General features: G+C 43.7%; 1 protein-coding gene across 7 annotated transcripts; it reads left to right on the top strand.

The window, feature by feature from the left end:
* The first annotated feature begins 111 nt into the window (after nt 1-111).
* On the top strand, nt 112-23,782 carry LOC122395207 (triple functional domain protein). Of its 7 annotated transcripts, XM_043392609.1 has the most exons (36): nt 839-1,065; nt 1,826-2,116; nt 2,321-2,434; nt 2,516-2,840; nt 2,979-3,637; nt 4,083-4,193; nt 4,504-4,599; nt 5,092-5,270; nt 5,379-5,526; nt 5,608-5,799; nt 6,039-6,242; nt 6,330-6,614; nt 6,739-7,065; nt 7,130-7,541; nt 7,633-7,871; nt 8,022-8,323; nt 8,439-8,688; nt 8,832-9,023; nt 9,281-9,544; nt 9,663-10,019; nt 13,583-14,204; nt 14,877-14,949; nt 15,067-15,604; nt 15,906-15,989; nt 16,090-16,592; nt 16,694-16,853; nt 16,936-17,163; nt 17,326-17,514; nt 17,756-17,988; nt 19,914-20,220; nt 21,309-21,852; nt 21,933-21,953; nt 21,999-22,410; nt 22,479-22,817; nt 22,896-23,088; nt 23,208-23,782. In XM_043392609.1, the coding sequence occupies exons 2-36, from the start codon at nt 1,856-1,858 to the stop codon at nt 23,313-23,315; spliced, it is 9,471 nt and encodes a 3,156-aa protein (XP_043248544.1). In that variant the 5' UTR covers nt 839-1,065; nt 1,826-1,855; the 3' UTR covers nt 23,316-23,782. The 7 variants fall into 7 exon arrangements, with proteins under 7 accessions (XP_043248543.1, XP_043248544.1, XP_043248542.1 ...); XM_043392608.1 differs by lacking the exon at nt 839-1,065 and adding an exon at nt 112-293 and having other exon boundaries at nt 21,933-22,410; XM_043392607.1 differs by having other exon boundaries at nt 21,933-22,410.
* The last annotated feature ends 43 nt before the right edge of the window (nt 23,783-23,825 follow it).

Genomic DNA, 23,825 nt, shown 5'->3' on the forward strand with positions numbered 1-23,825 from the left:
GTGTTCTAATCGGCAATTTGTCGAGGAAAATGGTATAGTCCCTATCTAGTTAATTTCCCCTAAAATCAGAAGAATCATTTTGCTCCATAGTAAATACATACCTATGTAAGTACCTATATACACAGTACGATTTAGAAATTTCGTGTCGCACGACATTCTTCTATTGAATGCTAGGTTTACTTTGTACATACGACCTTCGCGATTCAACGAAACAAGTTTAAGTGCATTACCTGTTTCCGTCTATTTTCCCTAAATCGCTCTAAATAGTGAACACGCTGACACGCATCGTTCCGGTAAACAAACCAGAGAATGATCGAAATTTTTTCGACTAGTTTCATAGGCCGTAATAACAAACTTTGCCTTTGCTTTATTTCACACGGTAATTAAACCGAGTCATAAACAGTGTTATTAAAATCCAATTACTTTGTAGAAATAGTCGTAGGAAATGTAATCAGATTACATTTTGCCTGACATTAGTCCGAAATAAATGTCCGATTCTTTTTCTCATATAAATAACACCGATTACTTGAATTTCCACCTCACATATTCTCAAATGTTGAATATCATGTTGAACAGTAGAGACTATCATCGATGATTCTTTTTAATGTTTCGAAGCAAGAAACATCGATTCTCGTTCATGATACATAATGCAACATATAATATGTACGTAATAGGATAGAGTAGACGTAGTGCATACGGCATACGGCATACGGCATACGGCATACGGTAATTACGGTATACTGCATACCCACAACTTCGCACCACTAGGATATTAGAAAATTTTGTGCTGCCCTCGTACGGCATCGATGTACGATGTACGCCATACGCTGACGTTCGAGCCAGGAGGTCATTGAAAATTTCTTGCTTCGGTCGGACCAATTCGAATATGGTAGATTGCCATTGGCAGGTAGTAGTTTTGCAGTTTCGCATTTGTCGAGACTGCAAAAGTTTTCACGATGGCGAATGAACGATACGAGTGTTAACACGTTTTATCGAATAAATGTGTGCATGGTGCAAGTAAGAAAATCGGAGCGATCCAAGTTGCTTCGAGGTGATCTTTAACGGGTAAGCGAAACAATTTTAATTTCGTTTGAACCGTGTTTGCTGATTCCTGATTCGTGGCCCGCTCGAAGCTGCTACATAGAATACGTAAACTTCGAAAGTAGAACGGACAATTAAATCTCGGTGGAAACGCAGAAACGCGAATGTGAACGCATCGTTGAATTTTTACTGCTCGTTATTGCCAGATATACGACCAGTACACATCATTCGATAAATCTATTAAAAAATCTTTAACGTTCTTTTGTTACAACGATGCTACACCGTCTTGATGATTGCTGTTAAAGCAACGATGACGAATTCGATGGTTCTGAGAACGAGACCGATGTCCACTTTAACTTTACCATCCTTTTTCGAATAATTCTTATTCGACGATTTATTGCTTTCCCGGCAGTCGTTATTAATATCGTCGATGATATGTCAACATTACGTGCGTTGATCGGACATACGCGCCTCAGAAAATTTTATCGTACGTCGTCGTTCTCTACGTTTCGAAATGATAATATATGAAAAACGTTGGATTACTTTTTTCGTTTGGAAATTTCGAAATTTGGTTCACAAAGGAAGGAAGGATAGAAAAACATTACACGTTTCTTCGAACTAGAACGTTGCTGTTTAAATCGTTATATGCATTTAGTGTGAAAAGTTCTTTGTTCTCTGGTATATCGATCATTGCGGTACATAGATTTGATTCGACTCGTTTAGAAAAGTTTGTGTACAACTGATATTAAAAGTTTAGTAAAATAGCAATAATTTTGTCCTTTAGATTCGATCTGATCAAACAACAGCAAAGGAAATGGATGGAACAAGAGCAGCTGAGGTTTTGCCTTTACTTCAAGAACGTTTGGCCATACTACCGGGTGGTCGAGATCGTAGGGGCGGTCCGGTTCTTGTTTTTCCTACCACACCCAGGCGCGAACGTGCAAAACCCGACGACTATCGTCGTCTTTTACAATATCTGTTGACGGTACCTACCGACGAAGCCAGAGGATTGCGGTTCACTGTGATCGTGGACATGCGTGGTGCTACTTGGGACTCCGTTAAGCCCATTTTGAAGGTTGTACCTCAATAATGGTCGACGATCGTTACTTAAAAATCTTTCTATATTACTAGAATTTTTAAAAATATGTCTTTAATACGATGAAATGTGTAAAAACGATAACATATTATCATTAGCAACGACCGACTACCAAGCAACAAATTATAAGGCAACGATTAGTTAAAGGTTGTAATATCGGTAATCGAAATATCTCTGTTGAAGGTGTTGCACGAACATTTTCATCGTTCCGTTCATATCGCGTTTATCATCAAACCTGAGAATTTCTGGCAAAAACAACGAACGACTCTGGCTAAGCAAAAGAAGTATAATTTTGAGGTAAAGAAGAATAGCGTCGTAAAGAAAAAGAAAGTTTGTTTGTACGTTAAAGACGAGGTAACGCGAGTTTCTTCATTTTAGATAAACACTATAAGTTTGGAGGCTTTGACAAAAGTAATCGATCCGTCACAGTTGACACCAGACTTGGATGGATCTCTGCAGTACGACCATGCTCAGTGGATCGATACCAGACTCGCAGTAGAAGATTTTACATGGCAGGCGGCTGATCTTCTTGACAGATTGGACGATTTGCAAGAGGATCTGAGTCGCAATGATTTCGCAGACGATGTGACCGGAGCGAAACACGGAATCGATTTACACAATGAAATGAAGAAAAAAATTATGAAAGTACCGGTAGAAGAGATCGAAGTTGTTGGTCAGAGACTGCTACAACGTTTCGATAATAGTAAGAATCGTATCTCCGTTTCTTAGATTCGATTCGGTTAATAAATCGAAAGGGGGTAATCGAAATAATCGACATAAATTATTGTTTATTCCGTGATATTGTTGTTATTGTTGTTGTTGTTGTTGTTGTTGTTGTTAGGTATCGCCGCAACCAGTGGCGAAGGAGGTAGCATCGAGAGTGGGGCGACTGGCGGTGCTGATCCGGATGGACGAGCACTGGCAACTTTAGTGATTCAGCACTTGGATTCGGTACACGCCGCGCAACAACACCTCCTACAGTTGTGGCATATTAAGAAAATTAAACTGGATCAGTGTTTTCAACTAAGACTGTTTGAGCAAGATTGTGAAAAAATGTTTGATTGGATTTGCCACAACAGGGAAGGATTTTTGGCAAATTACGTCGAGATTGGTCGATCTTATCAATTGGCCAAAAATTTGCAGGAAGAGCATAAACATTTTACCATGAGTTCCATGAATGTTTACGTGAACATTAATAAGATTCTAACAATGGCCAGCCGTTTGCTCGAAACGCAGCATTACGCGGCTGGACACGTAAGGGCTGTAGCCGGTCGATTGGATCGGGCTTGGAAAGAGTTTGCGGCTGGACTCGATGAACGTACCGCGGTCCTTAGTTTGAGCGTTGTTTTTCATCACAAAGCCGAACAGTACGTCGATAGCGTCGCGGGATGGAGTCAAGCTTGCGACGCTGGTAACTTACCTAACGAAATACCGATTTTGGAATCTCACATACGTCAGCATCAAACTCTTTACGAGGCTATGTGTCAAGCTTATACAGAGGTAATTTTTACTTTTTATAGCCTGGTGATTATTATCGCCCTTTTTCAATCGTTCGTTCAACCTTTGGTTTACGACAGTAGTATCTACGATATACATACATATGTACCTACTTGGTTCGCACATGCCAGCGCGCGTGCACGTACACACACGCGCGCACACACACACACACACACACACACACACACAAAAGAAGGGACAATTTGCCTATTGGAAAAGAAAAATCTTTACTTTTTCATCATAGTTGAAATATTTACAAAATAAATTTCTTTACTAGCCTTGTAGAATATAGTATACATATACATATAGGATGTAGGATATATCTGGAGTGATTTAGATTTGTTTCAACTAAACGTGTTATTACAATTCACGCGATATAATAATGCACGTAAGTACGTGTTCCGTTACCGAGAAGGTACATTTGATAAAAGATAATGATATTTGGCAGGTATATGACGCGTATCAAGCACTTTTGAGCGGACTAGGCTCGATGCTGCAAGTTTGTCACAGTTTGAGTTCGACGCACGGTCCGAGCTTGGATACGTTTCGCAACGATTATGTACGAAACAATTAGTAACTGTATTTTTTTTTTTATAGCTTGTAACCGGTGGACATGCGCTTGGTATGCGGGTGTGATAAACAGAATGTCGCAAAAATATAAGGGGGTTAGGTGGTAAGAATTAACTTTTCGATTAAAGGAAATTTACGGGTGTTGTATTCTACTCAATAATTCGTGGCAACCTTGAAAGTTCGATAAAATTCGTTCTCTCGTCTGCGTAGATTCGCGTATTCGACGATATCGAATCAAACGATTTAAACATTTACCGTAGAAAATGTTAAATATGGTTTTGGGCAATCCTATTGTTTAGGTGCATAGTACCAGTAAGAAGCTTCTTTACCAACTGGATCATCTCGTGCAAGTCTGTAACCAACCGCAAGGGATAGACCATACAACCAGAAAACATGTACGTCCCATTGGTGTGCATGAGTGTACATGTATATATATTTGGAAACGATCTTTGTCTCTTGGTCGTTTAGTTTGTCCACTTACGAATAATCGATCGTCTGTACGCTTTGTTAGAATAGGAATGGCTTTTGCATGCTTGTTCGACCGCCTCGTTCGAATTCGGTGACGATTCGGTGACGATTCGGTGACGATTCGGTGACGATTCGGTGACGATTCGGTGACGATTCGGTGACGATTCGGTGACTCGCTGGGCGCGTGCATTCTTCTTGATCTAATATTTCATTGCTTTGGAATGCAGTTTTGCGACTCGATGAAATATTTCAGTTTCTATCGACGGGTTTGAACGGTGAAATGATTCGTAACGCGTATTACCGGCGTGATCACCGCGATAATGCATGGTAACGCGCGTAGATGCGTAGACAGTTGTTTGATTCGATTTATGAGAGAAAAGTTGAACCGTTGAATCGATAACGACGACCGATTTCTTTAGAGCCAAGATGGTCACAACATCGATGGTCATTCAGGTATGAGTGGGAATCCAGCCGCGGATTATAGCGAGGGCGCGTCGCATGTGTTGGCAGTGATCCATCAAATCTTGGGTCATCACAGAGCATTAGAAGCTCGTTGGCATGCCCGAAAAGTGAAACTACATCAGAGACTCGCGTTAAGGTATCGGTTCCGTCGGCCTTTGGTGGCCATTCTTATTTTCCTCGTTTCTCCTCTATCCTCTGTCACATTTAAAGTAAAGCTTTCGAGAATGAAATAAATTATTTTCAGATTATTTCAAGAGGATGTGAAACAAGTTCTAGATTGGTTGACGAACCACGGTGAAGTATTTATTCGAAAGAACACGGGAGTAGGTCGGAATCTTCAAAAAGCAAGAGTGTATCAGAAAAGCCACGAACATTTTGAAAACGTTGCGCAGGTAATTAATTGGGTGTTGGAACGGATCGAATATTTTGGAAATTAAAAAGCGACCAACGGATATATTTTGTTAATTGTTCAGAACACGTACACGAATGCCACCAAGTTACTTACCGCTGCCCAAGAATTGGCACATACAGGGGAATGTGCCGCTGACGAGATATATGCCGTGGCACAGGAATTGGAAGCTCACGTCAGTAGTTTTGCAGCGAGAGTCGAACAGCGGAGACGGAGGTTGGATTTAGCGGTGATGTTTTACACGCACGAAAAAGAGGTAAGCAGCACGGTGATACGAATGGTGATACGAATGGTGATACGAATGGTGATACGAATGGTGATACGAATGGTGATACGAATGGTGATACGAATGGTAAATGGTTACGCGATGGTAAAATGGTTTTAATAATGTCTAAGTAAATAATAAAATAATTAAAAAAACGTGACAATGACACGCGGCGTGGTTGGCGGTGTTTGGCGGGGTGTGGTGCGGTCCGGTCCGGTCGTATCGTGCAGTTGAGTGGTTGGGTAGACGAATTGCGGCAGGAATTGCAACAGGACGAGGTGGCGGAGAATCTAGAAACGGCGGAGAGGCTGTTGGAGCAGTGTGCGCAACACAGATCGTCCTGTTTGGAGGCGTGCGCTTCGACCATAGTACAGGGCGAAGCGTTGCTTCAGGAACTTCGGGAATCTACCGATGCTCCCGACACCACTGGTTCCGTAAGTCTCTGTCCGCTACCAGCACAGTTCTCTCTTGAAGGAGGCGCTTGATAAGAGATAAATATGTTTTGTAACATTCGGTGACAGATAACTGCGGTAGAAGCTGCGCTGGACAGGCTGGCCGGCCTAAGACAAGAATTGGAAGATCTGTGGGCTACCAGGAAACTAAGATTGGAACTTTGTTTACGATTGCGCGTATTCGAAAGGGATGCCTTGGAAGCGAGCGGTCAGTTGGAGATGTGGGCACAAGAATTGCAAGGCGCGCCTCGAGAAGGTTCGCCCGAGCAGTTATTACGTGTACACAACGATGGTGTTGCTCATATGCAGAACACCGCATTTCAAGTGTTGCAACAAGGCCAGGAGCTTGCTCAAGTAAGAATCTGAAATGAAAGGGAAACTAGTAAAGGATTTTATAGTAAAGAAAAAACGGTTAATTATAATTAGTTATTATATACATATAAGCGAGATTGTTTTTTGTCGTTTGCCTGTGACGTAGGTATTGGAACAATCCGGAGTCTGTATAATGGCGGATGGGCAACACAGTGCGACTTCTAGGGTACAAGTACTTCTCGAATTCTTAAACGAAAGAGAAATGGACGCGGAAGATTTAGCGGAAATGAGAAGAGTTCGATTGGAACAAGCTTCGCAACTGGTTCAGTTGCAAACGGACGCTGCTCACGTAGCTAATTGGATTCGTAACGGAGAAGCTATGCTTTTGGCGTCGTTAAGAGTACCGGAGAATCTTCAAGATGCCGAGCAACTACGTCTGGAACACGAACAGTTTCAGGTCGCTATCGAAAAAACGCACACATCGGCCGTTCAGGTAAGGAAAATGATGATTCGGTTCCGTTGATCGATGTTGTAACGATCGATCGATCGATTCGCAGGTAAAGCACAGAGCCGATGCACTGGTAAGCGCTAATCATTACGATCCGAAGAGTATAAGGGAGGTTGCCGAAGAAGTGACCAAGAGATGGCAGCAATTAGTTACGTGTGCAGAGGAGAGACATAAATTGGTAACCGCTAGTATTAATTTTTACAAGACGGCGGAACAAGTACGTTCCGTATTGGACAGTCTGGAACGCGAATACAAAAGGGACGAAGATTGGTGCGCGTCCGGTGAAAAGGCCACGCAAGTGCCGACGCTTGTTGGTAAACATCAAGAACAAAAGGAGGCATTTTTGAAAGCGTGCACGTTGGTACGACGAACTGCGGAAACATTCCTCAAATATACGAATCGTAGTCTACAGTTTTATAGTTATCAGGCGAACAGCGCTGGTTCGGAGAATAAAGTTAAAAGTTGGTGTTATTTTATTCCGTTTGAATGAATCGATCGTAAAAGATTTTTTCACATTTTCTAGTTTCTTTTTTTTTACGGTTTCTGATTCAGGTATTTTAGAAGAATTACTGAGCAAGGAGAATCGAGTACTCGAGTATTGGACGCAACGTAAAAAACGGCTGGATCAGTGTCATCAGTACGTACTCTTTGAGCGTAGCGCCAAACAGGCTCTAGAATGGATCCGAGAAACGGGCGAATTATATTTAGCTACGCATACCAACGTTGGTAAAAATCGTATCGAAAACGAACAATTGTTACGAGAGCACAATGAGTTTAAGGGAGCCGCAAAGGTATAGTTTCGTTTCTTTTTCTTTTCTTTTCATTGATTATAAAGCTTTGTTTCTCGACGATTGGTATGTTTTTCATTTCCGAGTTGTTGTTGTTGTTGTTGTTGTTGTTGTTGTTGTTGTTGTTGATGACGATGTTGATGTTGCACCTAGGAAACGAGGGAACGGGTAAAACTGTTGATTCAACTGGCTGATAATTTGGTGGAAAAGGGTCATGCTCACGCAACGGCCATCAAACAATCCGTTGCCGAAGTGGATCAACGATACAAAGATTTTAGCACGCGAATGGATTGCTACAAGACTCAAATCGAAGATGATTTAGGAATTCAATCGGACGATGGACAAAAAGATTTATCTATCGATCGTAATTCGGATCCTTTGCTCGAAGAGAAAATCAAGGGAAAAGAGCTGAAAGAATTAAACGAGGAGAAAAGGAGATCGGCACGACGGAAAGAGTTGGTTCTCTTTTATACGGAAACGTAGTCTTTTCGCGCTCGGTGTTGAATATTGTTTCGGTATATTGGTATTATTTATTTAATTGGTTTCTTATTCGTTGTTATGTTACGACAGATTTATAATGGCCGAATTGTTACAAACCGAACGTACTTACGTAAAAGATTTGGAAACGTGTATCCGTTGCTTTTTGGAAGAAACGCGTTGCGGTAAAGGAAACGTTGTCCCGGCAGGATTGCACGGCCGAGAGTCAATAATTTTTAGCAATATGGAGGAAATTCATCAGTTTCATAGTAACATATTTCTTCGGGAGCTTGAAAAATACGAAACCATGCCGGAGGACGTCGGACATTGTTTCGTGACTTGGGTGAGCAACTTGTTTCTTTGATCTCGCGTCGGTTTTTTTTAAATGAATTCTATCAGGAAGTAGAATTTCTCGAGGTTGTTATCGACATAAATAACGAGAATGAGAATGAGTTTAACTTGAAGATTTTATTTATTCTCGTCCAGGCACCGAAATTTGACATGTACGTGACGTACTGCAAAAACAAACCGGAAAGTAATCAATTTCTAGTTACACACGGTGGGACATGGTTCGAGGAATTACAGAGGAAACATCGCGTAGAACATCCGATCGCTGCATATTTAATAAAACCCGTACAAAGAATTACAAAGTATCAGTTGCTACTGAAGGACCTTCAGGTACATAACGAAACGAGAGGATCTATCCAGCAGCGTTTACGATGGCATAAACGTAAACGTTTGTCGTGATCGTAACGTATTTTCCTCGCATTGCTAGTTTATCTTGTTGTTGTTGTTGTTGTTGTTGTTGTTGTTGTTTCGTTCCGTTCCGTTCCGTTCTCTTCTTTCCTACCGGTGGTTCTCTTTATCTCGATAATTCGATCGCCGTATTAACCTGTGTGTCCTTTTTTTGGGGGGTGGGGTTTCGTACGATTTAGGCTTGCTGCCAAGAAGGACAGGGCGAAATAAAAGACGGACTGGAAGTGATGTTAAATGTGCCTAAGAAAGCAAACGATGCCTTACATTTAAGCATGCTAGAAGGTTGCGACGTAAGAATAGATACGCTTGGCGATGTCGTGCTGCAAGACTCATTTACCGTGTGGGATCCTAAACAATTAATTAGAAAAGGTAGAGATCGGCACATATTTCTGTTCGAGTTGTATCTATTGTTTAGCAAAGAAGTGAAGGATTCCGCTGGAAAGGTAAGTAAGTTTGATATCTCGATAGAGAAAGGAGGAGGGCTGTGAATTAACCATAGGATCGTGGATTGGTGCGATCGGCTCGATAACCAATATGTGTATTATTGGTTTATCGCGACAGGTGAAATATATTTACAAGAGCCGTTTGATGACCTCGGAATTGGGCGTGACCGAGCACATCGAAGGCGACGAATGCAAATTCGCGGTTTGGACAGGACGAGCCCCAACCAGCGACACACGCGTCGTTCTCCGTGCGAATTCAATGGATGCGAAACAATTGTGGGTGAAGAGATTGCGCGAGGTTATTCAAGAAACGTATTTCAGCTTAAGCATGCCCAAGAGCCCTGCTAAAAAGAGCTCGAGTCAGCGTTCCAGCAGAGATCTCGAAGAATGCGCTTCTCTGGACGATAGCGTTGAAAATTTGGATAGAAACTCTCTGGCATCCTTTGGATCTACCAATACGACAGACTCTGACAAGGTAAGGAGAAATCTCCGATCCGGTCGGAAACTTTAAACTTTCGTATCTTTTTCCGTTTCTCAATCCTGGTTTATTTTACCGCGATCCTTGGCGACAGACATCGCGTTCGGGACACGTTACTACGTTGTTTCCAGAAAATGTAACAAATTAGTAAGAAATCGCGTGTTACGTTTCGTATCAACCGGACGAGAATTGGAGCAATTTGTTCGTTCGGTCGAGTATCGCGCGCAGCGAGGGTACCCCTAACAACGAGACCACGATGCAAATAAACATTGGAACTAGGTTTCGAAATTACGCGATTAAAAACGAAGTGGTAGAAAAATAAAAGAATATGCACGAATGGAATATAAACAGATGAGAGTTTATCGGAGACGCGTTATTATCTAGTTATCGAGTTTGATCGCAGTGTCGAATGAATGATTAAACGAACATGGTAAAAAGAATGTGAAAAGGAAGGATCTATGCGTATGGGGTGGTAGCGGGGTAGCAAAAGAGTGGCGAACGGTTGCTGCTTCTTTGGTTCTTGGCTGTAAGATTCGCTAGTGGGATAGAGGAATGAATGAATATCGTGGTGCATCGGTCGGTCGGTTGGTTGGTCGGTCGGTCGGTCGATCGGTCGGTCGGTCGGTCGGTCGGTCGGTCGGTCGGTCGGTCGGTTAGGGAGAAAAGCGTTGGTTGGGTGGGGTTCGAGAATAATCGAAAAGCGAGCAAGCGCGTTGCGATGCGATACGACGCGACGCGACGCGACGCGTGCATAAGAGGAGAAATACCAAAGATGAAAAGAGAAGAGAGAAAAGCGCCGCGGCGTTGCGCGTCGGGCTCGATAGGGGTAAGGGGCAAAGGGTGAGAAATAGATTGGCGGTAAGGTAGATGGTAGAAGGAAGGAGAGCGAGGGTACGGGGAACGATAGAGGTAACGGGTTCAGTACGGGCGCGACACTCGAGTCGAATGGATCCGTTCGATGGTGAGTGAGGAAGCAGCTGATACGAGAATTGGTCGGACGAGTCTAGTTTTGTTCTCCACCCCGTTCGAGAGAGTAAACGCGAAAGAGAACGGAAAGCATGTCGCTGCTGGCACGTTTGCCGACATCTTTAATCGCGTTTCTTGTTTCCTCTACTTGGATATCGGCGTTCGCGCACGTGAATTAAGAGCGAGGCGAAACTGTCATGACGTCGCCAGCAGGAAAACCTGCGACGATCGTCCAGAAAGCCCGCAGGAAGATCTCGTTACCTTGGTTCCGTCAGAATTCTGTAGCTCCACCACATGCAGCCCTCTCTAGGCAGCATACCATCGACACCCCGGGCTCGTTCCAGGCCCGACTTTTACATCGGCAACCCTCTCTCTCCCAGGTACTTGAGTACGCGCGCAGATCGTTTTTCGTTTTCCCGCACGTCCTTTCTACCGCTTGCTTGCTTGCTTGCTTGCTTGCTTGCTTGCTTGCTTGCTTGCTTACTCGTTACGTAGTTTCTCTCTCTCTCTCTCTCTCTCTCTCTCTCTCTCTCTCTCTCTCTCTCTCTCTCCCTCTTTACATTATCGAGCAAAACGTGTCTATTCGGAAACGAATGCTTGCCAAGATTCATCTCACCTTTGCTAAATACATATCGTACTTTTGTACCTTTTCGTACCTTTGAAAAATTTTCAATTGCATACGATCATTATGGATGGATTACTTTTCATTTGTTAAACCAACAACAACATTACGTAACGGAAATTTCATTTCATATCGTGTCCAAGTAATTATATGAGAACCTTGCTTTCGCAAATATGTCATCGGAACATTCGTAACCACCGTATCCCCGTAGCCACATACGCAGTCACATTTTCATTCGCGTTGCAATTATTTATTCTTTTCGTTTCTTTCGCTCTCGATACACCTACACTTACACACTTACACACCTACCACCTATTCTCTTTAGTTTTATCAATTATTAATTTATACTAGTTTTCATATATGTATATGTATATTCGAAATGATTAGAAACCGATGTCGATTTTTTGGCAATACCCACACATACGCGGTCGCGCGCGAGCGTGCGCGCACGCACATGCACGCACACGCAGACACGGTATCGATTTATGTATAATTTCATTTAATTTCTTTCAACACTTGTTCCCTATATTCTTTCTATTCTGCCTTATTCTTAGCCAATCTTGGACAACATTTTGCCTCGCTTGATTCTTTTCCCTTGGAATACCCAATTGCGGTTCGTCGTCACTTATCAAATTCCAAGTCATCGTTCGAATCATGCGTGAACGCGTGCAACCCGTTAAATGATTATATCTTGTTTTAAAACGCGAACATGTATTACGTAATCGAGTCGTTGCATACGTTGTGTGTACGAACCTCGAGATCTACATATACGACGACCGAACGAACGTCGATGCTCGTACGGGTAAAGTTTAGTCGAATGGATGGTTACGATTGGGCAACGTTCGTTACACGATTCGGCATATTGGAAGCATTGGGAAGATTCGAAGAGAATCGGCAAAATTTGGCACGTGGAAAATGTCTATTTTCGTCGGTGGAATGCGACGCGAGAGCGAGCGAGCGAGCGAGCGAGCAAGCAAGCAAGCAGTCGGGCTCCTCTAACTGTTTTGACTTCTCTCGAGCGTTAATCGCGGCACATCTACAACCATCATCGAGATTCGTCGCAGTCGATTTTAAATTTATAATAGCTGATTTTAAATGTGCTCCGCGTCTCGTACTTTTCTTCTTTTTTTTTTTTTATTAAACCTGCGAAAATTTCAATCGCACGCACATTTACTTTTAATGTCACGAGAACGAATGTCATTGAGAAATCGACTCGATGAGGAAAATGTGTTTAGGATGAATCATTTTCTATACGACGAACGCGATATACCGATCAAACGCAAATATTTAAACACGATAAGATGCGCAAATAAATAGAAACGAGAAATGAACGACGATACTCCCGAGTTGGCGCGTTTCGTTCGATTCGTTCCACGCTGTCTAGTTACGCTTCGAAAAATCAAGCATCTACGTAGATGCCACGGGTACAACGTGTCTTTACCAAACACAAGCTATTTCGATAAAATCGAAATCATCCAAGCACCGATAATCCATTAAACGCTCCATCGGTCCGCAAACTCATAGATAATCGGTGCAAGCTATTCTGTCAATCTGTTTTTCTGCGCTACCTCCTTTTCTTCTCCTCTTTCTCCTCCTTTCTCTCTCCCACTACTTGCTTCAACCTACTCTACCCTTCTCCGCCCCAGCTTCCACTCCCACCCACCCACTCTCTGTTCTCGCGCCTCCTGTCAATCTCAACTCCAACTCCACGAGCGTAATTTGCCGTGTATCGCCGTGTATCGCCGTGTATCGCCGTGTATCGCCGTGTATCGCCGTGTATCGCCGTTCCTCGCACTCGTTCTCACACGATTACGAAACGTCCAATTTCGACGCTTCGACGCGGCAGTCGAAAGAAGATCCTAATACACTCGTGGAGAATCGTCGCGATTCTAACCAGAGTTGTAACGATCGTTATACGGCGGCTTTCGAACAGCGAAACAATGTTACTAACCGTTTGGTGGAATCGTTACAGACTGGCGTAGCCGAAGTGACTTGGGTTATCGCGGATCACTCGGCAGCACCTGGCTCGAAAGAGTTGACAGTGACAAAAGGTCAACAAGTCGAAGTAGTGGAAAATGGAAGCAATATCACCGGTATAAACACGGCCGAATGGACCCACGTGCGTTTACTGCTCGCGCCAGGACAAATTGATCCTCCGCCAGAGGGACTGGTGCCTACGAGTGCGCTTAAACAACCTCCGTCAACTTCTACCAAGACTTCGCCATCTAGAAAGGCTCCAAACCAACAGCAACAGCAACAGCAACAACAACAGCAACAACAACAGCAACAACAACAGCATCAACATCATCATCATCAACAACACCATCAGCAGCAGCAGCAGCAGCAGCAGCAGCAGCAGCAGCAGCAGCAGCAGCAGCAGCAGCAGCAGTCGCAACAGCAGTCGCAACAGCAGCAGCAGCAGCAGCAGCAGCAATCGAGCAATCAAGCTCAAAGTCAAATTTCCAGTAGTAGCGGTATCTCGACTGCATCGTCTTCTAGTTTGGGAACTGCATTGTCGTCGTCGTCGTCGTCGTCCCTGTCTGTTGGAGTAACCACGCAAAACGTCGTTACGCCCCTACTGCCGGACGAAACAGGTGACTAATCATCAAGTTTTTTACTTGATCGATTTAAATCGATAAGCAAATGCTCGCACGTATGTATCCATCGACGACTAATAATTTAAGCCTAGTATATAGTTGAACAAAGAATCGAAATACGGTACGATGATAGCAACAGAGGAGGAGGAGGAGGAGGTATCGTGATATGGTGTCGGATATGGTTGGACAAGAGATAATAAATAAAGTCTAACAAGACACGATGATGATTAGCCATCGACAGGGAGGGAGGATTTTCTCTAGAAAACGCGTCCAACGTATGCATCGAAACTTGGACCACGTTTCTACGTGATTGTCAAAATGGTTGTGTGTTTTGGGCTTGATATACTTTATGGTACGCGCGCTCTGACGCAGCCGTATCGGATCAATACACAACGATATAGATACCCTGGGACAACTATGTCCTTGACCGGTTCAATCTCCGACTAACGTGCCGGCGGCAGAGGCACTAGTATAGTTGACGCGTTCGGCATGTTTAAGAAATGTTCGTTAAATAAAACTATATTTCGATTCTTGTCTATTTTAACTGGAAAACGTGTGTTCGTGGAAAGCTCGTTCTTTGAAATTCTCTTTAATAATAATTAAAAAGAATAATCGTGGTGGAAGTCGATTGAAATGATGACCGGATATGTCTCGATTATTTCTGTTCAGAAAACATTGGAAACGATGGAAGCGGTGTCGCGAACACAAGCTCTCCCGGAAACAAGAGACGCGGTTTCAGTGGGTAAGTCGATCGATCGAATATTTAACGAAACACGAGATAGCCAAAGATATAAGATCGAAGGGAAGAACGAGGAGAGAAGGTGGTCGTTGGTTTGATCAAATTGTCCTGTTTTCGTAGGAGAAAGTGGTTGCCCCCGCCGTTGCGTAAACTCAGCCAAGGAAAAGTGGAGAAATCGGCAAATACGACACCGGCAGCGACATCGGCGAGCGCGATCTCGGCTCTACCGTTCATCGATCGTTCCAACATGAAAAAGAACGTTTCGGAAAAACGATTCAAATTACCGAGCGGTGCCGAACAAACTCGACCATCGAGACCCACTCCCGTTTCCATCGCCAGTTTGACATCCGCGACCGCCACGATGCACGTGTCCGATTCGATATCCGACGTAGATCTCGATACCGAACTTCCAACCGAACTCGAAGCGGAAGAAGAGGAAGAAGCAGAGATCGAGCCAAGTTCCGAGATGGAAGAGGATACACCGGAGCCCGACGATACCGAGGGATTAACTTACTCGGAACAAAACGGAGCGGACGATGCCGACGATGAGTTTGAACTTCCACCACCGATGAAACCCATCACCGAGCCGATACTCGTAGGAACTGCCAACGGATCCTCGGGATCGGCAATTCCAACGGAGGGCTGTGCAAAATCTAGAGTCAGTTTAATCTATAAATTCTATTATTTATTTTCCTTATCACACCTCCTCCTCCTCTATATTTTTTAATCATTTCTATCTCGTATTTCTATCGTTTAGAGAAACGTGACACGTTTTCGCTTCTACCCTGCATTTCTTTAAACGATACTAAATATCGAGATTAGGCATTTTTCTTGCTCGATATCCTCTTCTCTATCCGTATTCATTCCAACAAACTATAGAAATTACGTAGTAGAAAACAGTAGGTACGAGTAATTTAAATTATTTTTCCTCTTTCTTTTTTTCCTCTTTCTCTCGATAGACATCCGAACGGTCCGTAAAAATTCTCGATGGTGCTACGACGGTCGATTTAGCCGAAATCGAGCAAATCGTAAAAGAGAGAATGGTGAGTTTATCGAATGAAAAATATCGACCAAGCTACTTGTAATTATTCTACACGAAGCGTAAATTTTTTTACGATAATCAATATTTATTCGTGCAAATAGGAGCAGCACACGGAAAATCAAGAGAGACAGTGCTTGATGCGAACACCCAGCGGTAAAAGTTCCAATATTGGCACAAGCACAGCCGATGATGACGATAGCTATAACGAAAGTTTCCTCTCAACGACCGAAGGAACTACTACTACTACTACTACTGTTACTACTACTACTACTACTACTACTACTACTACTACTACTACTACTACTACTACTACTACTAGTACTACTACTACGGGAACGGTGACCGCAACGACGAGCAGTCCTGCTCATAGAAGTACGGAGGAATTCGATCCTGAAAGTACAATTCTTACGAAGCGGCAGTTTGTGATTCGTGAATTGGTAGATACGGAAAAAGATTACGTGAACGATCTAAGACAAATAGTTGAAGGATACATGTCGTTGATGCGAGATTCCGAGTGTGAAATTCCTCTGCCGGAAGACTTGCGCGGTGGAAAAGACAAGATGGTGTTTGGCAACGTAGAAGCGATCTACGAATGGCACAGAGAGTGAGTTATCGTCGAGAAAAATATTATCCCGATACTACCGACTACCGAATACGAAACCTTTCTTAATTCACCGGATCCTTTGCTTCTTTGCACGCGTACAGTTTCTTTCTGAAAGCTTTGGAACGTTGTCTGGAACGTCCCGAGGAGCTCGGTCCATTGTTTAAACGTTACGAGAGGAAGTTGCACATGTATGTCGTTTACTGTCAGAATAAACCAGTTTCCGAGTACATCGTATCCGAGTATATAGACACGTACTTTGAGGTAAGTCCGACTACCTTGGATGAAATTTTTCTGCCGAAAACCATAATCGTAATAGTTTTCTATTGGATCGGGTCGATAATAGGACCTGAGACAGAAGCTCGGGCATCGATTGCAATTGTGCGATCTTTTGATAAAACCGGTACAGAGGATCACCAAGTATCAGCTCCTTCTTCGAGAAGCGTTGAAGCTTACCGAACGGACTCAAAAGATCTCGGAAATCGAAGGCCTTAGAGCGGCGGTCCACGTGATGCGTATTATCCCAAAGGCTGCCAATGACATGATGGACGTCGGACGACTCCAAGGTTTTGACGTGAGTATGCTGCCGATTAGGCTGCCTTGAATACGACTGCATTTACCAGCAGGCAGGCAGGCAGGCAGGCAGGCAGGCAGGCAGGCAGGCAGGCAGGCAGGCAGTTCTGTTTACTCGTCCGAGCAATCTCCTCTTTACTTGTTCACCCGATGCTTGTTGCAGGGAAAGATTACGGCGCAGGGGAAATTATTATTACACGGTCCACTATTGGTATCGGAATTATCAAATGTTACGAACAGGGGAAGGGAATGGCAAGTTTTTCTCTTCGAGCAAAACATTATTTTCAGCGAGGCTGTTGGCAAAAAGACTCAATTCACAAATCCCGCCTACATTTACAAAGCTCATATCCAGGTAAGAAAGCATTTAGAAATTCGTGTCGTGATTTTTATTACCGAGACGGAATTATTACCGTATTACCCCGCGCATACCGTATCTTCTATTTTACGAGGACTTTAAGCACAAGAAATTATCAAGCCCGACCACCTTTAAACTCTGAAATCATAGTAGAAAAAGTCGAAAGACCAAAGTGTAGAAAGGTTTCGAGAAAGGTAATCCAGTTACGGTCGATACTTGTTGTTTCGTTCCATGACAGGTAAATAAAATGAGTCTCGAAGAATGTTACGACGATCCGGAAAAGTTTGTAATTCGATCGACGGATCCTCGGAATCCTGGCCTTGGGTTCTCTTGTAACGCCGTAGAAGAAAGCGGGCCGCGGAAGCAGGAATGGGTGGACACGATCACTGCCATCCTGCAAACCCAACGCGACTTCCTCAAGGCGCTACAGTCGCCGATCGCCTACCAAAAGGAACTTACCAAAGATCCACTGTAAGCGTCTCTCTATCTAATACACAGAATTGCATTGACTCTCTTTCAACGCTCGACCTGTGAAGATTCGTTCCAACATATTTTTGTATATTTTATATAAAAAGAGATACAGAAGCGCTGTATGTTAGAGAACCGTAGTCGTCTCCTGAGCCAAAACCCGTTTCACTCTCTGTTTTCCTTATTATACTCTTTCATTCTCACCACGTCAAAATTTATTCTCTAATCGCATCTCGCACGTACAGTACGTACTCTCTCTTTCTCTCTCTTCCCCGCCACCCTCCTTTCTCTCACCCTCCTCTCTACACACACGCACACACACACACACACACACACACACACCATGTTAGAACGTGCTTCTTTCTCTTGTTTGCCTTAACATCGCAATCCGGGAATCTACCTCGCTATCGCTGCTGTGGGTGTAGCTTCATCGTGTAAGAGCGTCCTCTGCTATATTTCACAGCTACCTATTTCCTTTCGAGTCAACTTGAACGTTCCTACGACCGCTTTTGCCGCGGTTCATCAAAATCATATGCGATACGATACGACACGATACGACACGATACGATACGATACGATACGATACGATACGATACGATACGATACGATACGATACGATACGATACGATACGATACGACACGACACGATACGACACGATACTATCGTATTGCGATGCAATCGAAATGGGCTCTGTTATTTCTCGGTTATATGTTTGCAGATGAGAGTAGATATATAATAACGTGCATCCACTCGCACCAATTAATTCCTCTTTGCTAGTCCTCTATGTCCTGTTCGAAGGGAAAGAGAAACATGGAGCGTGTGTATGCGTGTGTATGTGTGTATGCGTGCGTGCGTGCGTGCGCGTATGCGTGTGCGCGTGTGTGTTGTTGCATGGTTCCGTACCTGTGCGTTCGTTACGTATCTGTCTGTCGCCGCGTGCCTGCATGTATTTTGTATGTACGTGTGTGCGAGAGGTGGGGGTGAGACAGACGAATTTAATTGAAAATTTTCAGCTGGAAGAAAGCTTAACATTTGTATGTAGAAAATTGACAAATTTCGTACAAGGAACACGATGATACAACAAGTGTATGTATAATTTTTTCTTTTGTTTCTTTTTTCTTTTTTTACATGTAAGAAATTTCGTGGAGAAAATGGCATAGAAGGAAATTGCGTGCGAACGTAGAGCGGTAAGATGGCGCGTAAAACGTTGCGAAATAAGCGAAATTACACAAGACCGGGTGTGCCCGATGCGCTGACTCACCCCCCAACAAATAATAAATTACCCATTAACGTCAACGACGTAACGCTGCAAGTGTATAATACTTTTAATAATGTTTATATAATGCGAGGTTGAACGAGCTGGGGAATACTGTGCTGTACATAGATGTGCATTCATGGACGGCGACATAAAGTAAAATTAATGACTCGCGAAACGTAAACATTTTGTTTAGAATAAATTGTACATTGATCAACATATTCTAATTGTGATGCGTCCTTTCCCATGCCTACTTAACACAACTTACTTTTCGTTCGACTAACAGCTTATTTCTCTTATCGTTTGTGGAAAACACGGTACTGCGTTGCTAATTTGTTGTTCGGGCAAAGCATCGAATTGCTTCGAACGTACGTGTCGAAAGAAGTCGTTTTCTACGAAGGGACCGATCGAATAGTGGATAAACGGTAAACATTTACGTTTGGTGGACGATTCGTATTCTGTAATTAATTTGCTGGGGCTTTGCCGATCTCCTTTAAATATCAACGGTCGATTATGATCCTTGGAATTGGAAATCTAAAGTATAGAATTTAATCGTCCGAGCATTGATTTCTTTTTTCAAATAAAAAAATAGTAAATGTAAAAAGGTGTCGCGTGTAACGTTAGCTGCAGTACCGTGTTTGAGTATTTCATTTATAATTTGCTGGCGTACAGTCGTGGCGCGAGCCCGGAATCTCCGTGTCGAGGAAGTGTACCGAACGTGTCTAAAACGAACGAGGAGAGGAGGAACGAGATCGCTGGTCTCTCTACAGCTTCGAAAACATTAGCAGCAGCGATAATGACGAGCGCGGCAACAGCGACTGCAACGACAACAACATCGCTTTTGCAACAGTCTCGCACCGGAGGCTTAAATCAGGATTCTTCCCGAACACCAAGCCCTACCAAAAGCAGACTACATTTTCTCGAGGGATTCAGGAGCACGCTACGATCTCGATCGCCCGTTCGCAACAACTCCATCCCGGTGAGCAACAACACCTCGATTACTCTTACTTGATAACTGTACATACATATACATATACATATACATATGTAAATCTATTTGCCTATTCGTAATTAGAACTCTTGCAATTGCAGCAAAAGGATTCTCCTTTCTCTTCCTCTTGATGCCTGTTGCTATTCGCTCTCTATCGTATGTATAACTGTTCCTCGGTGCGGCGACAAGCTATCTTTTTTTACTTTAGTCACTGAACGAACCTGGCCCCAAGGATAACGCGGCATGGTTCCTTAACGGCATCTTGTACTTTGCTGTCTCTACATGAAAAATTACGTGGACATGGTACAGGCTCGAAATACTTGACTGGTTCGACAAGATTTTTTATTTAGATAGGAACGCTTTTAAACTGTTCGATTTTATAGGTACTTCATCTCGCATTGTTACATTATTTTTCATCGCCAACGTCGTGTTTGTTGTTGCTATTGCCGTAAATTGTCGTCGTCGTCGTCGTCGTCATCGTCGTCATCGTCGTCATCGTCGTCATCGTCGTCATCGTCGTCATCGTCGTCATCGTCGTCATCATTGCCGCCGCCGCCTCGCCGTCGTCGTCAACGTCATCGTGGTCGTTTTGAATGTTTTCGCCACCGTCGTCATTAATATCGTTATCATTCCATTGTCGACTGCAGTCCGATTATCCTCAATTTCTTATCGCTAACAATTGCTCGATTTATCAAGGGCAAAAATTTCATTATTACTGGTGCTATTGTTGTCACTGTCACTGTCGCTATCGCTATAAACGAATGTGTATACATAGATATCAAATGGTTAATTAATTTAAGCCGCCTAGCTCTGTCTCTTCTCTTTTTCTCTGTATTAGATGTTGGAACGTTGTCATCTCTGTATAGTTGCGCTGCTAATTGTCGTTAGCATAAAATAATGGTGTATTTTCGGTATCGCTTCGGGTATCGAAAAGAGACTCGATAAGGGATTTCGGTGATTTCTCGAGGGAGATGGGTGGTCTGAAATGTATCGAGCGAGCGAGCGAGCCAGTGCATGAAGGTTCGAAAAAGGGTTCGGTGGAAAAGATTCGTAAAGTTAACGGGGAGATTCCGCAGATCGTTCCAGGTAGCAGAGTAAGATTGACCGCGGATTGGGGCAAGTTACGCGCCGGAGAAGAGTTGGAAATCTCTCGACTGGACGGTCCAGGCTTGATCGTCTCTCCGGTGGTCGGAAAGAAGGAAGAGTTCTGGATCCCGGCGAGTCTCGTTCCAAATTCGTCCATCAGCCGCGCATGGTCGTTTCGTCCGCGAAGAATCGATTCCGAGGGAGAGAGGAGCGTCCATCTTCCGCAAGAGATACGCGCGGAAGAGAACGGTCCTCCCGCGATCTTGACTATTCCGTGTTCGATCAGGGCGACGGCTGGTGGCGTGGCTCGACTCGTGCTGGAGGCGCGTCGCGTGGAAAGAGCGATCGTTTCTTGGAGAAGGGAGGGGCAACGATGTAACATCGAGGAAGGCGATCGATATCGACTATGCCGAACCGCCGATTCCCTTTCTCTCGAGATCGCCCCTTGCCTGCCCTCTGACTCCGGAATTTACCATTGTCGCGTCGAGCATCAAACAGGCTCTTGTGCGGCCAAGATTCCTCTTCGCGTTGTAGGTAAGTTACATTTTCATCTTTCACTTAAACTTAAACTTAAACTTGAACTTGAACGAGCTAATCGATTCTTCTTCCCCCAGGTATCGGTGCAAATGCTTGGAACGATCGAAACGATCGAAACGATCGAAACGATCGAAACGATCGAAACGACACGATCGATATTAAAGGCCCTCGATCGAATCGATCGACGAGCAACGAGCCATCGATAACGGACAATGAAACCACCACCAACGTCATCTCCGATCCCGACAAGAACAAGACTACGAAAGATACAGAAATAGACGCACGAGACACGGAACAACGATCGATGTACGTAGGGACGTACGTAGAACTGGAAGAATTGGGAAACGGTAGATTTGCCAAAGTATGTCGCGCAATGGACAAACAAACTGGCCGAGAAGTGGCTCTCAAGCAGATATCACGATCGAAGCAACCGCGATCGGTAACACGCGCCGAATACGATTTACTTCTGACCACTCGTCACGATAATATCATTCGGGCGTTGGCACTCTTCGAAGATGCGCCAGAATCGGACATTGACACTATCGTTTTGGAACTGTGAGTACCACTTTTATTACACCGCTTCTCTTACGATACGCGATTCATTCCCATCTTTCTACCTACAGAGTCAAAGGTTCGACGTTGTTCGCGTATCTCGGCGAGAAAACCGATTATACGGAAGCGACTGTTTCATACTATACCAGTCAAATATTATCGGCACTGGAGTGGTTGCATTCGCGAAAACGAGCGCATTTGGATATAAAACCGGAAAACATTTTGATCGATCGAGAAACCGATGGTGTAAAATTGATCGATTTTGGCGAAACTGTCAGAAAGGCGCCGCTCGATCAAGTCGTTCCGCCCGTTGATTTGGAATTTGCAGCCCCGGAATCGGTCCTTGGCAGACCGATAGGATCCTACACAGACATGTGGGCCGCTGGAGTTTTTCTCTACGTGCTTCTAAGGTATCATCCTCGTTCTTTACGATATTTATTAAGCATTTAAATTATCTTCACGATCGATATCGATTATATCCATTTCAGCGGCCTTTCACCCTTTTTGGACGATTCCATCGAAGAGACTACCACCAATATACTGAAATGTGATTTTTGTTTTCCCGACGAATATTTTCAAACGATATCCAACGACGCGAAACACCTTCTCAAAAGATTGTTGTGTCTGCGCGGAGAAGAGAGATTGACCGCTCGAGTTTCCTTGTTATCGCCTTGGTTCCAGGTGACGCGTCTACAATATTTCCTCTCTCTCTCTCTCTCTCTCTCTGTTCAATCTATGTATAAAACACGTTGCGCGTTCAATTAATTTCCAATTATACGACTTTTTCAATTTTGTTTCAGATACCGATTGGCGCGACAATTCCTTCTTCCCGAATGGTTGCGTTTATCGACCGACGCGCACATCGCTCGAAATCTCGAAACGATCGAAATAGCAGTTTTTATTCGTGAAAGTATGTCGTTTTCAAGAGAGCCGCGTAATTCATTCGTGGATAATTTTAATTGTTTCCGGCCAACGAATCTGGCCAACTGTAAATAAAACTGCAGCTGCAAGAAGCTGCTTCCACGAGTATTCGTACCCTTGTTGCGTGCGCGTGTGTGTGTGTGCGTGTGCGTGTGCGTGTGCGTGTGCGTGTGCGTATGCGTATGCGCGCGTGGCCGCGCTCGTCTGTATGTTGAACAAAGTTTCTTAAATTGCCTGCTATATGAAATAAATAACGGGTCGTAACACGATCCGTGACAAAACTTCCTGACAAAACTAACGTCGAGCTTACGACCATCGGAAACGTATTTATGATGATGCGTTTCATCGTACGAGGTTTAAGGCGTTTTTGCTGTAAAAGCACCGTTTTTAATTGTTATTTCGTAGCCTCGAATTTTTATACTTTTTTTTTTTTTTTTTTTTTCTAAACCAAACTACTTTTACCGAATTTAATGAAACAATTTAATAAAATAAAGATA

The sequence above is a fragment of the Colletes gigas genome, unplaced genomic scaffold (assembly GCF_013123115.1).
Source record: "Colletes gigas isolate AHSC1104 unplaced genomic scaffold, ASM1312311v1 Colletes_gigas_Sc00005, whole genome shotgun sequence".
NCBI lineage: Eukaryota > Metazoa > Arthropoda > Insecta > Hymenoptera > Colletidae > Colletes > Colletes gigas.

Coding starts and splice junctions, on each gene's coding strand:
- LOC122395207 (XM_043392608.1), top strand. CDS start 1,856: ATGGATGGAACAAGAGCAGCTGAGGTTTTGCCTTTACTTCAAGAACGT. Junction 5,271..5,378: donor CATCAGAGACTCGCGTTAAG/GTATCGGTTCCG, acceptor AATTATTTTCAG/ATTATTTCAAGAGGATGTGA. Junction 16,854..16,935: donor ATATAGACACGTACTTTGAG/GTAAGTCCGACT, acceptor GGTCGATAATAG/GACCTGAGACAGAAGCTCGG.